The 12,973-nt window shown below is 42.7% G+C and overlaps 2 protein-coding genes across 8 annotated transcripts in view; one reads left to right on the top strand and one right to left on the bottom strand.

Annotated features, from left to right (window-relative positions):
- Positions 1–12,019, bottom strand: part of CASP3 (caspase 3) — a 45,337-nt gene extending 33,318 nt beyond the window's left edge. For 3 of the 5 annotated variants that reach the window (XM_073341793.2, XM_073341792.2, XM_073341791.2), the window contains exons 1-2: positions 11,583–12,016; positions 171–263 (exon numbers count right to left, since the gene is read on the bottom strand). In XM_073341793.2, coding sequence (XP_073197894.1) covers positions 171–244 — 74 coding nt within the window. In that variant the 5' untranslated portion in view covers positions 245–263; positions 11,583–12,016. Of the gene's footprint in view, positions 1–170; positions 264–11,582 lie in introns of all 5 variants that reach the window. The other 2 variants (XM_073341790.2, XM_073341789.2) reach the window with 2 other exon arrangements.
- PRIMPOL (primase and DNA directed polymerase) overlaps positions 11,451–12,973 on the top strand; it is a 36,316-nt gene continuing 34,793 nt past the window's right edge. The window contains exon 1 of one of the 3 annotated variants that reach the window (XM_073341773.2): positions 11,451–11,798. The gene's annotated coding sequence lies outside the window, so the exon portion shown is untranslated. The remainder of the gene's footprint in view (positions 11,799–12,973) is intronic. The other 2 variants (XM_073341775.2, XM_073341770.2) reach the window with 2 other exon arrangements.

Genomic DNA, 12,973 nt, shown 5'->3' on the forward strand with positions numbered 1-12,973 from the left:
TTTTAAAAAAGAGAGTTGTTTACTAACATTGCAATATTGATGAACTAATCTTTGTGATATTTATTCAGTTTGTGTTATTTGCAGTTTCACCATACAATTTCATTCGAGGGCTATATCTCAGGACATTAAATATAAAACTTATTAAAGAAAACTAGAACCACCACACTCACCCTTGGGGACCAAAGAGAGATTTTGCATCTGTCTCATCATGACCTGATTGCAGTCCATCTTTTATATCTGCCATTGCTGTTCTTATTTATTAACTTGAAAACATAAGAAAATAGAAATGTAAGACATAAATTCCTTTTATTCACAACTACAACCGTTTCCTGTTGCTATGCTATTCTGAGGAACTCCAGAGGGGCCTAACAAAATTAGGCAATTGGGTACCATGATAGATAAAATTCAGAATTTACAAATTCAAAAGAAGGAACTTGGGTGGAAGGAATCTGGATTCTATATAAACTGTACCCACTATTAACTGTGCCCACTCATTGTGGATGGTTTAATGAAAACACCAACTCAAAAAAGCAATTAAAATATTAGGCTCTAGAAACAGATGGATAGAAAAATAATTCTGAAAATATTATAATGATGTTATATAAATTCATGGTACTACTGCTCCTTGAATACAGTGTTCAGTTCCGATGACCTCATCTCAAAAAAGACACAAGAGAAATAGAAGAGGTCCAAAGACAGGCAATAAAAATGATTTGAGACTCCATAGGAGGACAGATATTAGATTGTAAACTCTTTGAGGGAAGGACCATGTTTTCCTATGGGTTCATATGGGTTCAGCACTTAGCATAACTGGGCCTCATCCTAGTGAGCATATGGATGCTACTGTAACACAAATAATTTTTTCAAAGATTAAATAACAAAATAGTATAGAGAGCATATATTGGGTGTTCCTATTTATCTTCCATCATAACACAGGAAAAAGAACTTACAATGAAATTGAGAGGCAACAAGTTTAAAACCAATTAAATATATATAGATATATTTTTAAAACACACAATGCAATTGTTCTTGTGGAACAATTGCCACAAGTTATCAAGTCCAAGATTTAACAACATTCCAAAAAGGGTTAGACATTTATACAGAGAGCAAGAACATTTATCGTTACACATTAGAAACGACCAAAAAGTGAGAGCTATAAACCCTCATGCTTCACAGACTAAGCCAGCTATGAAATGACAATAGTTTGAAAGAAACTTCCTCGATGGGCTAATTATTCCGTATTTGTCCATTGCAAGGATTGTTGCACCACCTTCTGAAGTATATGACAGAATGGATCTACATAAAATTTTAAATAACCAAAGAGAGCAAGTTGCAACTGTTGCTGATCAGACAAGATGAAGAAAAATAGTATTCTCTGCTTTGGTTAAGTGTGGAGCTGGCAACGTAGGTTTGATCCTTTCACAGCCACCCTGTTTACTGATTTTCCCCCTTGCTCTAGCCACTATGTTGTCTTAATATACTGTGAATATCCTCAGAACCATGCAAGTCCATCTTCTGTGGATGCAATTACTAATGCATCAAAAGTGTTAACCCCATTTCATGCACCTCTATTTTTCAAAGACAGGTTTGTTATTTTTCAGTGGCTTCATGTCCCATGTATACTCTGGGTACATTTTCTATATCACTTGGGGCTCCAATGTAATTAAGACAACTCCTTGACCACTAAACATTTCCAGACTATTTTTACAGACCTGAAAGCTAGGACCCTGGGAATCAGCAGAAGATTAGATTCCCTGGATATGAACCTGCAAGGAGACCAAATATGGCATAATCCTACCCTAAACTTCAGCAGTTGCCTTCAGCACAATCAAATGTAGGAGGAAATGTGTCTGCGCTGCTAAACTTGCCTGCTCAGCATTATGAACACATACTGTAGCATTGGGCAAGGAGAATCAGTTAAATTGCTTCAGTCCTTTTTTTTTTTAAAATCCCAAAGAGAAGAATATAGAGGAAAAAAAGAAAAGAAGATGGTGGTAGGACAAAAGAAATATTATGGAAAGAGACAGATACAGATAGAGAGGAAGTGGTCTAGTGGCAGCACATGTTCACATAAAACCATATTTAGTTCTTTATGTTAAGACAACATGGGCAGAGTAACTGTGTAAACAATGTACTAAGCCCCAGGAAGAAGCCCTTAGCAACCTCTCTGCCCAACCGATAAGGCTGCATTAAAAGGTTACAGAAGCTTCCTCAGCCAAAAGTAGGGTTTACCTTTATGCAGTGCCTTTTTTGAGTGGAGGGCGGGGAATTAGGGGATTGCAGAACCTCCAGAAAGAACAAGAGCATATACAAAAAGGAGTAGATTCAAGGAAAGAGGAAGAAAAAGATGCACAACAACAAGAAAGGGGTAGAAAAGACACAGAAAATGGCAGAAAGAAATTGTTTGTAGAATGAGGGAAGGTCCCTAGAAGAAACAAAAAAAGAATATAAATCTTTCACCATTGTGCACATTTTTCCATTTCATAAGTCTCAGTTTGGCTACAGATTAGGAGTCCTTAAAAGATGAAACTGCAGACATATTTTAAAATGAGGTGTATTAGTTATTGGCATTTCTATTGCGCTCATCACTATAATATCTAGGCACCTACTGAATTAGGTATTTCTGATCTCTGCAAGCTTTGTAAGTCTGGAGTTTACATCTGATGTAAATTCCAGACTTAGGAAGCTTGCAGGGATCAGAAACTCTCTCAGGGCTTGTCTACACTACCAAGTTTTGTTGACAAAACTTATGTTGACACCCGAAAGTCGACAAAAGAAAAACTGCCAAAGGGTGTCCACACTTGTACCCAATGTGGACACGATCTGTCAACAGAGGGAGCACCATCATCGACAGGGTGAGCAATGCACTATGGGTATGTATCCCACAGTGCAGTAAGGAAGTGGTAAGGAAGAGCTGATCGCTGCGTACGTACTAATATAATATAATTAATAGAGTAACAATGACTGCTCCAGATAGGAAGAATAAGTGGGGCCTTCAGCACATAATGACAAATTAATTCCTTCCTCCCCACAGCTTTGTGGTGACTGAAGTCAGATATGTTTGGTCTGCTCCGATGACTCTAAATTATGGTTTTTGTGACATCACAGTTACTACTGCAGCCACTTGACTTGGTCAATAGGGCCTCTAGTAAGTGGTACTTTTGAATTATAACACGATTCAGTGCTTATAAAAATATTTTATACAATATAAAAACACTTTGAAAAAACATGTTACAAAATACAAAAATGCCACTTACTACACCCCGTTTGGCCAATTCCACGGCTCAACATGGTTCAAGTGGTAGCTGCAATTTCCAGACTGATGCATTCTATGGCATCTGAGTGGAGATGGCCTGCACCTTTTGGAAGCTGAAGTGCCAGGAAGGAAAGTTAGGCTAAGATCAGTTATGTGCTGAATGACCTATTTACCTTTGCTATTTGAGCATTAAGCAACTACAGATTCATTTATATCATTTTCAAAATGAGACTTGTAGTTCACCTTTAATGTTTATGGAATTTTTGAGTCTCTTAATGAAGCAAGTTAGCTACACTTATTTAAAAACAAAACAGAGACCCATCAGCAGACATCTGTTTTGTTGCTGTGCACTCAGACACACGCTGTCAGCAATAATTTTTCTCTATTCCATAGCACTGATGCCAACACCAAGTAATAGCAATGCTCTTGGGAGGTCAATGCTCGTTCTCGCTGACTTGGAGTACTAAGAATTACCTCACCTTAGTTAGCTAATGCAATGATGTCATTTTCTGTCACGGAAAATGCACATTTATCCAGGGAGGATGATCTCATGCTATGGGGGACAAAAAAGTACCTTTGAGCAAACATGTTTAGAATTAATTATAATTGTTCTGCTCTTTGAATTTTTTTTCCTGAGTCTTAAAATATCAGCTATGTGCACGCAGTCAGATAAGAACTTTAAACAGCAAAGGAACCTTTTAAAAAAACTTGATGTGATTACTAGCAGAATATTGATCCTTTTTCCTTAGCTTTTGGGACATTTTATTTACCATTTAGGATCATTTGATTTGTTTTATTTAAAAAATTCAGTTATCAAATGGATAAAAAGCTACAAAAAAGACAGAAGATGTAAAGAAAGATACTTTCTCTAGAGCTTTCTCTCTCTAGGGCAAAGAGAGAATCAGTTGAAACAGGACCCAACATTAGAGTTGCTAGCAAACTACAACAAATTACTGCAGTAACAGACTCCCTGTACAATATACTATTCAAATAAGAATTTTTTTTAAATGAGCAGAGCTGTTCTAAGTTATTCCTTTTGTTGGGACAATGACCAACTACTAAAATAATTTCTTGACCATAGTCAAATGACTTAGAGCAACTGCAACCCCTAACTCCATCTGGACCTACTGAGATTAAACTCAGTCAGACGATGCTTCATTGTATGACATTCATGTTTTAAGTCAATACAATAATCAAATTTTTTTTTAGTACTATGTGTCTGAATTGTGAAACATTCACTAACGGAAATTAATGATACAGAATCAGAGTGTAAATAATGTTAAAGTTTCTTTGACTTGGAAGCAAATAACTGAATGATCTTTGGTTACTCCACACCCCTTGAAATATGCAAACCATAATGAACAAAGACAGCACATGTTCAATATATGCCAGCTATGTTATGAAGCAGTGCTCAGACCAAAATAAGTGTCTTGAAACAAATGTCTCAATGTCTTTTTATAATTACTCCGATTTCCCCCCCGCAGTTTACAATTTCCCACTTTACATGATTATAATGGAAATAGTCAACTATACGCACAAATAGAATAAATGCATGCATGAAATACTGGAATGATCAACACAGCTCTCTAAAATGAATAGCTAGTATATGAGGGCAAAAAACTCAAACCAAACCAAAACCAGAATATTTGTCTCTTAAAACCTCAAATTACAAATGTTTAAACTACAGATTTAATTCTGTATATGAAATTATACTAATACCAAATATTGCACTTTTTCGTAATCATTATGCAACCTTGGTTTGTGGTTACTACTGGCTAGGTGAGCTGCTCACCTAAAAAGAGACCACAAGCCACTAAGCACATGATCAGAAAAATGTCATACAAGCCATTTTCTAGCATAGCATCCATAAGTATGAAGGACAACTTCAAAATGAAAAAATTAACATTACAACATGTACAAATACTGTAAAACGGTTACTAAAAAAAAAGCTACTCAAATAATGTTGAAAGACAGGAGTATTGGCCCACTGTTGTGGGACAAGAAGTGAAAAAGAAAGTGCTTTGCAACAGCCACTTCCAGACAATTATGGAGCAGTGTGAAGAGTTCTAATGAGATTCTAATCCAGTTGTCTATGGATGGAAAGACAACAATAAATGACACTGGCCTTGACAGTCAATATTAATAATGCATTTCCCCACCTGGAAATAAGAATCTTTTCTGACCTCCCAATCCCCTAAAGCAGAATTTTTAAAGTATCTCAGTGTATGAATGATCAAGGAAAGGCTTCACAGACCATTGGTATCCAAAGAACACAGTCGGTGAATAGTTGCGTTGGACTGTCAGTTAAATAAAAAGCAAAATGATGCAATATGGTCAATAAAAACAATACATATTATATAATATTTCAATTTCAAAATTCAGCTATTCTCTTCAGTACTGCATATTAAACTTATTGAAATGATCAGTACAGTAACAAATTTTCTTCCTCTCAAATTTCCTTCCTCTGTCCCCTAAAAAAATCCGGAACCCAATAATTTAGAGGAAAACACACAATTTGCAGAATTCTGCAGAAGATATATTTTCCAGGAGCAGCTGAAGTATGAGGTGGATATATTTGTATTTGCTGCACAGGGGCTCCATTTTCAGAATGCTTTGAAGTACAAAGGTTTTTTGGAATAATAGCAACTTGCTACTAAACAACAGGCTAGTCTACAAGAAGAGAGATTTAAGATGGAAGTAGTAAAACAGCCTGCCAGGAAATTTCTTCCAATAAAACTAATCCAAGATAACTTTTATTTGTAAATTAATACTCAGAAAATGTGCTCAGACAAAATATAGGCAATACAAGGTCACATATCTAGGAACAAAGAAAGTAAAGAGGACTAGGTCCTAGAAAGCAGTGATTCTGAAAAGAACTTAGGGGTCATGGTAAATGGTGAGACCATTGTTTTTGAAGTGTGGACACAATACTACATAAATGTTGAAGCATTAGAGAGAGTTCAGAGAAGAACTACAAAGAATGATTTGAGGCTGGAAAACATGCTTTATGATGAGAGACTTAAGCTAAATAGTTTCAGATCCTTATTAGGGAGTGGGTAGGGGCAACTTGATGATGTACACAAGAAGAGGATATCCAATACTGGAGGGCTCTTCAGCCTAGCAGACAGTGGCATAACAATGTTCAATGGCTGGAAGATGAAGCTAGAAAAATTCAAACTGGAAATTAGGTGCAATTTTTAACAGTGAAGATAGGTAATCACTGGAACATCTTAATTTAGGGAAATGGCAGATTTGCCATCACTTAAAAACATCTTTAAATCTAGACTGGATATCATTCTAAAAGATGTGCTTTAGCTCAACCATGAGTTCTCAGGCTCAAAGCAGAGATTTTGGGGTTAAATTCAATGTCTGCAGAAAGTTAAGACTAGATTACCATAATGGTACCTTTCCCTACTGTCCAGAAAAAGGTGAAAGACACACCCAATACTCCATCCCACCCGATTCATATGGGGGTAAACTCCACAAATGCAAATTACAGCTTTCCTTGTTTGCATTGGTGCGGCTATTTTGGCGGCTGGCAATCAGTTGCTGGAAACAGGATAAATTCTCAGTGTAGACATGGCCCAACTATTTCACTCCTGACCATTTTAGCAGAAACACCCTGCTACACTGGGGCTGTGGATGAAGCTTAGAGTACCACCAACTTTCCCCCAACACCAATATGACCCCTAGCTTGAACAGATCTGATTCTGTTTAAAAAACATCAACTATATAGTATCTTACTGATGTCATCACCATATCATATATATTTTTTGCTGCTGTTTAGGGCGCACAGAACATTTAACACAGTGGCTACATTATATTAATTTCTCAGTAACTCAATGTTAATTTTTTAAAACTATTTATTCAGATTACAATATTAAGGTAGGGGACATTTGGGTGTTAGACTACTTCATAGAGCAGGGGTAGTAAACAGGTAGACTATGGGCCAAATCCAGACTGCCAGACACTTTTGAATGGACCCAAAAATATTTTTATTTACTTATTATCATTATTGTTGTTATTTTCGCTGGTCTGGATCTTGACTATACCTTGACCAAGAAATTTAGACCTTGACAAAAAATCGTTGACCGCTCCTGCCATAGAATCTCCTCTGTAAGTTCTATACAGTAAGATAGATCAAGGCTTATTTCTATTCTACAAAGAGTCCTCGGATTTACAATGCCCAACTTATGTCGGATGCCACTCACAACGCTTTTCAATTGACTGCCCATTTTGCCCCTACGATGCTTGTTTTTCCCTTACTACGCTTGAGTTGCATAAAGTCTGCTTGAAATACTTCCTGGTTGCGTTATACTGGTATGGAGCTGGAAGGAGTTGCTTCTGATTGGCTTTGAGGTAGCAGGGTAGCTTGTTGCTGGGTAGGGTTGCCGATTGTTTTTAACTGGCTCCTGACCCTGGGCTCAGCCAATCACAAAGCTTGAACAATGGCTCAGCATGTGTGCCATTCTCCCTGGCTTTCAGAGCCCGTGTTGCTGGCATTCTGAGCAGCACATGTGAGTGTATATCAGGGGTAGGCATCCTATGGCACGCGTGCCAAAGGCAGCACGTGAGCTGATTTTCAGTGGCACTCACACTGCCCGGGTCCTGGCCACCGGTCCGGGGGGGTTCTGCATTTTAATTTAATTTTAAATGAAGCTTCTTAAACATTTTAAAAACCTTATTTACTTTACATACAATAGTTCAGTTATATATTAAAGATTTATAGAAAGAGACCTTCTAAAAACATTACAATTACTGGCACACGAAACCTTAAATTAGAGTGAATAAATGAAGACTCAGCACACCACTTCTGAAAAGTTGCCAACCCCTGGTGTATGTGTTTATTTGAATGCTGTTTACAAAATACAGTATATAGTAAATACATTGATATTGCACATTAGTCATCTATAATTCATTTAATACAAAAAACTCGGTTACTGTGGTGAAAATAGTGTATCAAGCCTTGGTTCAGGAACCAATCCCCTTTCAAACCATTGATTCCTATGGGAAAAGCGGTTTCAGTTTACAACGTTTCAACTTACAACACAATTCTAAGGAACAAATTGTGTCATAAGTCCCAGAATTCCCTGTGTACAGGTTTTTATACTGAACTCAATGTAGTTTCTAAGCCCACTCCAGTAGTGCATTAAGCAATGTATGGTTTATTCTCTCTTTCATCTTCTCCCCAGAGGGAGAATTATGTGTACTCTGTAGTATTTTATTTTGTTAGGCTTTTGGTTTGTTTTAAAGGCACACGTTGCTATGCATTTATATTAGTGAAGTCAGAGTTGAAGAAATGTGCCTTGCAGTTGGAGCAGAAGAAGGTGGTGAGGTTTGTGATGGTCCTTAGCTCCAGTGGGAGTTTGTTGCACAAAGTCCTATGTCCTGCACAGAAGTGCTTTAACTTTATGGTAGAATGTCACCTCTTCAGACACTGTGAGACTAAGACCTGTATAGCTGTATTTAACTCATTGTTGGCAGTCTCCTAACCAACCAGAGATGGTAAAAAGTCACTGATGGATACTGCTATGTGAGAATTTAGCATCAGCAAGGAATCCAGGAGCACTCCTAAACTACAGATGGAACTGACCAATTGTGGATGTGTATCTTCAATCAAAGGAGATGGCACCATGGTTGCACAATTTTCAAAATTCCTTTCTTTGCCCAGCAGCATACGCTCTTCTTTGCTCAGATTCAGTTTTTATCAGATGTTCTTCATCCATAAGCTGATCTCGTCCAACCACTGGACTCTATTGGTGGTAGTTTATGGTGATATGTAGTGATAGATAGGTAGAGTTTTGTGTTGTGTAGATGGATCCTTGTGCCTGTTCAGAGGCTTACTGAAGCCAATGGAATATTGGCACTTGGGTCCAGTTATATACTGTAAGGTTATAATTTCACCAGTCAGTCACAAAGTGTCAGTGACAGAGCAGACGCTAACCCTTTTCCTTCTAAAGTGCTAATCCTGCACTCAGATACATGTGGGCAGACCGATCTACACAGACTGATTTCAACAGGGATCCACATGGCTGCCTGTGTGGATCTGATTGTAGAATGGGTCTTAGACAATACACCTCCAATGCCCCAGCACTGTGCTCTGGAGAAACGAGTTGAGGAGGTACCATTTTTCAGGTGAGATTTAAAACTGATGTCCGGAGCTGACCAGCAGAAGTCATTGAAGATTCTCTAGTAGACAACCTGGGTAAATGCCACTGCTAATTTTCTGTCATACACTTACTCCTCGGGGAATTCTGTGCCACTGCACATGCGCAGAATTTATGTCCTCCGCGAATTGCTTTGCTTCCCTGCAGAAAAATGACCTTCTGAAAGGGAAGTAAAGGGAAGCCACAAGAGTGGTCATGCAACCTTCCCCAGCAGTATGTTTTGGGTGCCCAGAGCAGCTGGCAGAGAGGTAAATCACTGGGGGGCAAGAGGCAGAACTTGTAAAACCCAGCTGGTGGCTCCTACCCTGCACCAGGCTCAGCTGCTAGTCCCAGCTGGGCAGGACGGGACTTCCTCTTCCCCTGCAGGCACCTAGGGCCTGGTTAGATCCACCCTCAGTTTTCTCTCCCAGCTGCAGGAAGTTCTGCAAACCCCAGCCCCCACATACACTTCCTGCACCCATTGCTCCTCAGCTGCAGGGGGAGGGATTCCTGTACAGGGAGCTGCTCCCCCAGACGCCCAACCCCCATGCATCCAGACCTTCTCATACTCAGACCCTCCTGCTGAGCCTCACCCACTCCCCTGCACTCAGACCTTCCCCTTGCGATGAGTCCCACTCCCCAGGTACCTGGCCCACCCCGACGAGCCACCTGCACCCGGATCCCCACCCCACTGAGCCAGAAGCAGCTGCACCTGGATCCCAACCCCACTGAGCTCCACACCCCTAGCACCTGAACCCTCCCACTGAGCCCCCCACACCCAGAAAGCCGTGCTGAACTCTATCCCCCAACACACACACAACCTGCCACTGAGCCCAACCACCTTCACTTGGACCCCCTTGCAGAGTCCCATTACCGTTGCACCCAGAACCCCTCAACAAGCCCCTGTGCATCCATATCCCTCTCAACCCACACCTGGATCCACCCACATTAAACCCCATTCACACCTGGATGTTGCCTTACTGAGCCTGCCTACCCACACAGAGGGGCAGGGCCCTGGGGTGTTTCTGGGGCAGCCCACGTCCTAGTGCTGTATCAAGGTCGGGTGCAGCCTGTGCTCCCCAGTGCCATGCAGGAGCCTCCACATTTATTTGACAAATAAAATTTGCAGAATTTTAAAATATTGAGCACAGAATTTTAATTTTTTTGGCGCAGAATACCCTCAGGAGTATACACTCCAATTTAGTATTACTATATGCTGACAGTGACAGACCTGAAAGATTAGACCTGGATTTTAATTAATTATTACAATTTCCAAACAGAACCTTAAAGTCAATTAAATTAGATTTCAGCATTCTCCCTCAGCACTGTGTAAGAACATGAGAGCCAGAAACAAACTCTAGAAAACTGAAAGTGGTTAGTCTATTCTAGCTGTGCATGGAGGAGAAAAAGTAAAGCATCTTGCAATGCATTAGAGGGGAAAAAAATCATATTCATGAATTCATACTGCATCCATATTTTAACTTTTAATAGTACTTTACTTTCATATTTTGACATTGTACGGCATTATGGGTAGGGGCTTGTCTACACTTGGAAATTTCCTGGAATTGTTATTCCGAAAGAACTAATCTACACGAATGAAGCTAAACCGGACAAAGGCTCTCAGGGGCTGGGGCTGCAATAAGAGCGCCTTATACAGAAATAACTGTCGATAACACACAATCATTCCGGAAGAGCCATCGGGGACTTGCCAAGCGCAGCCTCCGAACCCTGTTAACCTCATCCTGCCGCCCTGCACAGACGCCACCTCGCACCCCAGAAGTGGCTGCATTTCAGCGGCGGGTGCCAGGCTCGCAGAGCCCATCGGCTCGCGAAGGGCGAGGCAGGAAGGTGCCTGGGGCAGTAACCCCGGATCGTCTGTTGCGTCCCCGCAAGGGAGGCGAGGCAGCGAGAACGAGCCAAGCCCCCTTTCCTGAGCGTCCCGCGGCGCCCCGGGCTCGGAGCGAGCCCCGCGGCTCTGCTGAGAGCCCGGCCCTGGGAGCGGAGCAGCCGGAGCCGCCCGGGCTCTTTGTTCACCCGAAGGCGGCGGGGCTAGGTGCTGCCCGGGCTCAGCGGGGGCGGCGCCACCGTGCGAGCAGCCAGGCTCTGGCACAGCGCCCCGCGCGCGGGGACCCCCAGCCTCCACCGCTGCTCCCCGGCCCCGGTCCAGCGCGGCCACTGACCTGCCTCCGCCGCGCCGCGCCGCGCCGCTCCGTGCCGCCGGCCTCCCGATGGCCCCTCCGCCCCGGCCTACAGTAGACTGCAAACGCGCGGCTGCTCACTCCGCCCCGGTCCCGCCCTGCAGGGGGAGGGAGAGGGGGCGGGCGCAGGGCGGTGGCCGGTTCAAACGCGGCCAGGCGGGCTCTGAGCGCGGGCGGGCCTGTTTGTCTCCCCCCCAGGTGAGTGTGCGCCCAGTAGGGAGGGGCAACTCCGGACACACAGGCCGGCGTTACCGCCGTCCCCTCGGCCTGCTCCTGGCGGGGTGGGTCCCGTTCGGTAACGCTATGTCCCGCCGGCCCCTCCCGAGCTGTCCCGCCGGGAGCGGGCCTAGCAGCGCGGCCCCCGCAGGCGGGCTGGGGGCGCCCCCCTAAGGCAGCAGGGCTGTGTCCGCGCTGTGAACGAGGAGAGGGACGGGCAGCGTTTGCGCAGGGGGCTAGCATATCCGGCGGGGGCGATAGGGAGAGGAAGGAGACAGGAAGGCCGCCAAAACCCGAGCCTAGGGGCAGGAGGTGGGGCTAAGAAAGGGGGAGACGTGCGGCCAGACTGGGCCGGGAAGGAGCAGAGGCGCTAAAAGTGACCCCAAGCTGAGCGAGCGGGCTGTCGTGGTGGCCAAAACAGGGTGTGAGGGGCTCGCAGGCTGGAACCTCGCCGCAGCGCCTCCCGCCAGCGGGGTTCTTGAAGGTACAGGTAGCCCCAGGCTCAGCAGTTGGTTGGCTGGTTGTTTTTTAAGCTGAATTGCTGTCTCGAGCTGTAGAGGAGACTTGATTCAGTGAACTATTTCACACCCACCGTCCGAAAACTCTTCACACGCATCATACCTGTTTTCGGTGCTGAAAGAATTCCTTATCAATTTATGTAGGGGTAACGTCTGCTTCATATTTCACATAGAACTTTATAGCAGCTCACAAATTTCTTTTAGCTGGTGCGTTGATTGCCTCTGTAATACTTTGTTTCCTGTAATCCACTTTAAATGTAGTTTCACTCCATTTATTTTTGCTCCAGTGAAATTCGGATTTAAGTCAGCTGTATGTAGCAAACAGAAGCTACCTACAGCTGGCTTACACTCAAAAACTAAGCCTACTCCATACAAACCACCCCTGATTTGCAAAATGTCACTACCCCTTCTTCCTTCCCCGAGGGTTCCTTGTGAGACATGGCCTTCACTTACCCCTCACAAAGTCCTGGAAGCCACTGTTCTCACTGTTCGCTATACCTGTAGCTCACGAAAGCTTATGCTCAAATAAATTTGTTTGTCTCTAAGTTGCCACAAGTACTCCTTTCCTTTTTGCGAATACAGACTAACATGGCTGCTACTCTGAAACTTGGGATAAATAGTTAACACATTTCAAGGGGC

Source organism: Lepidochelys kempii, chromosome 4, assembly GCF_965140285.1.
Source record: "Lepidochelys kempii isolate rLepKem1 chromosome 4, rLepKem1.hap1, whole genome shotgun sequence".
Taxonomy (NCBI): domain Eukaryota; kingdom Metazoa; phylum Chordata; order Testudines; family Cheloniidae; genus Lepidochelys; species Lepidochelys kempii.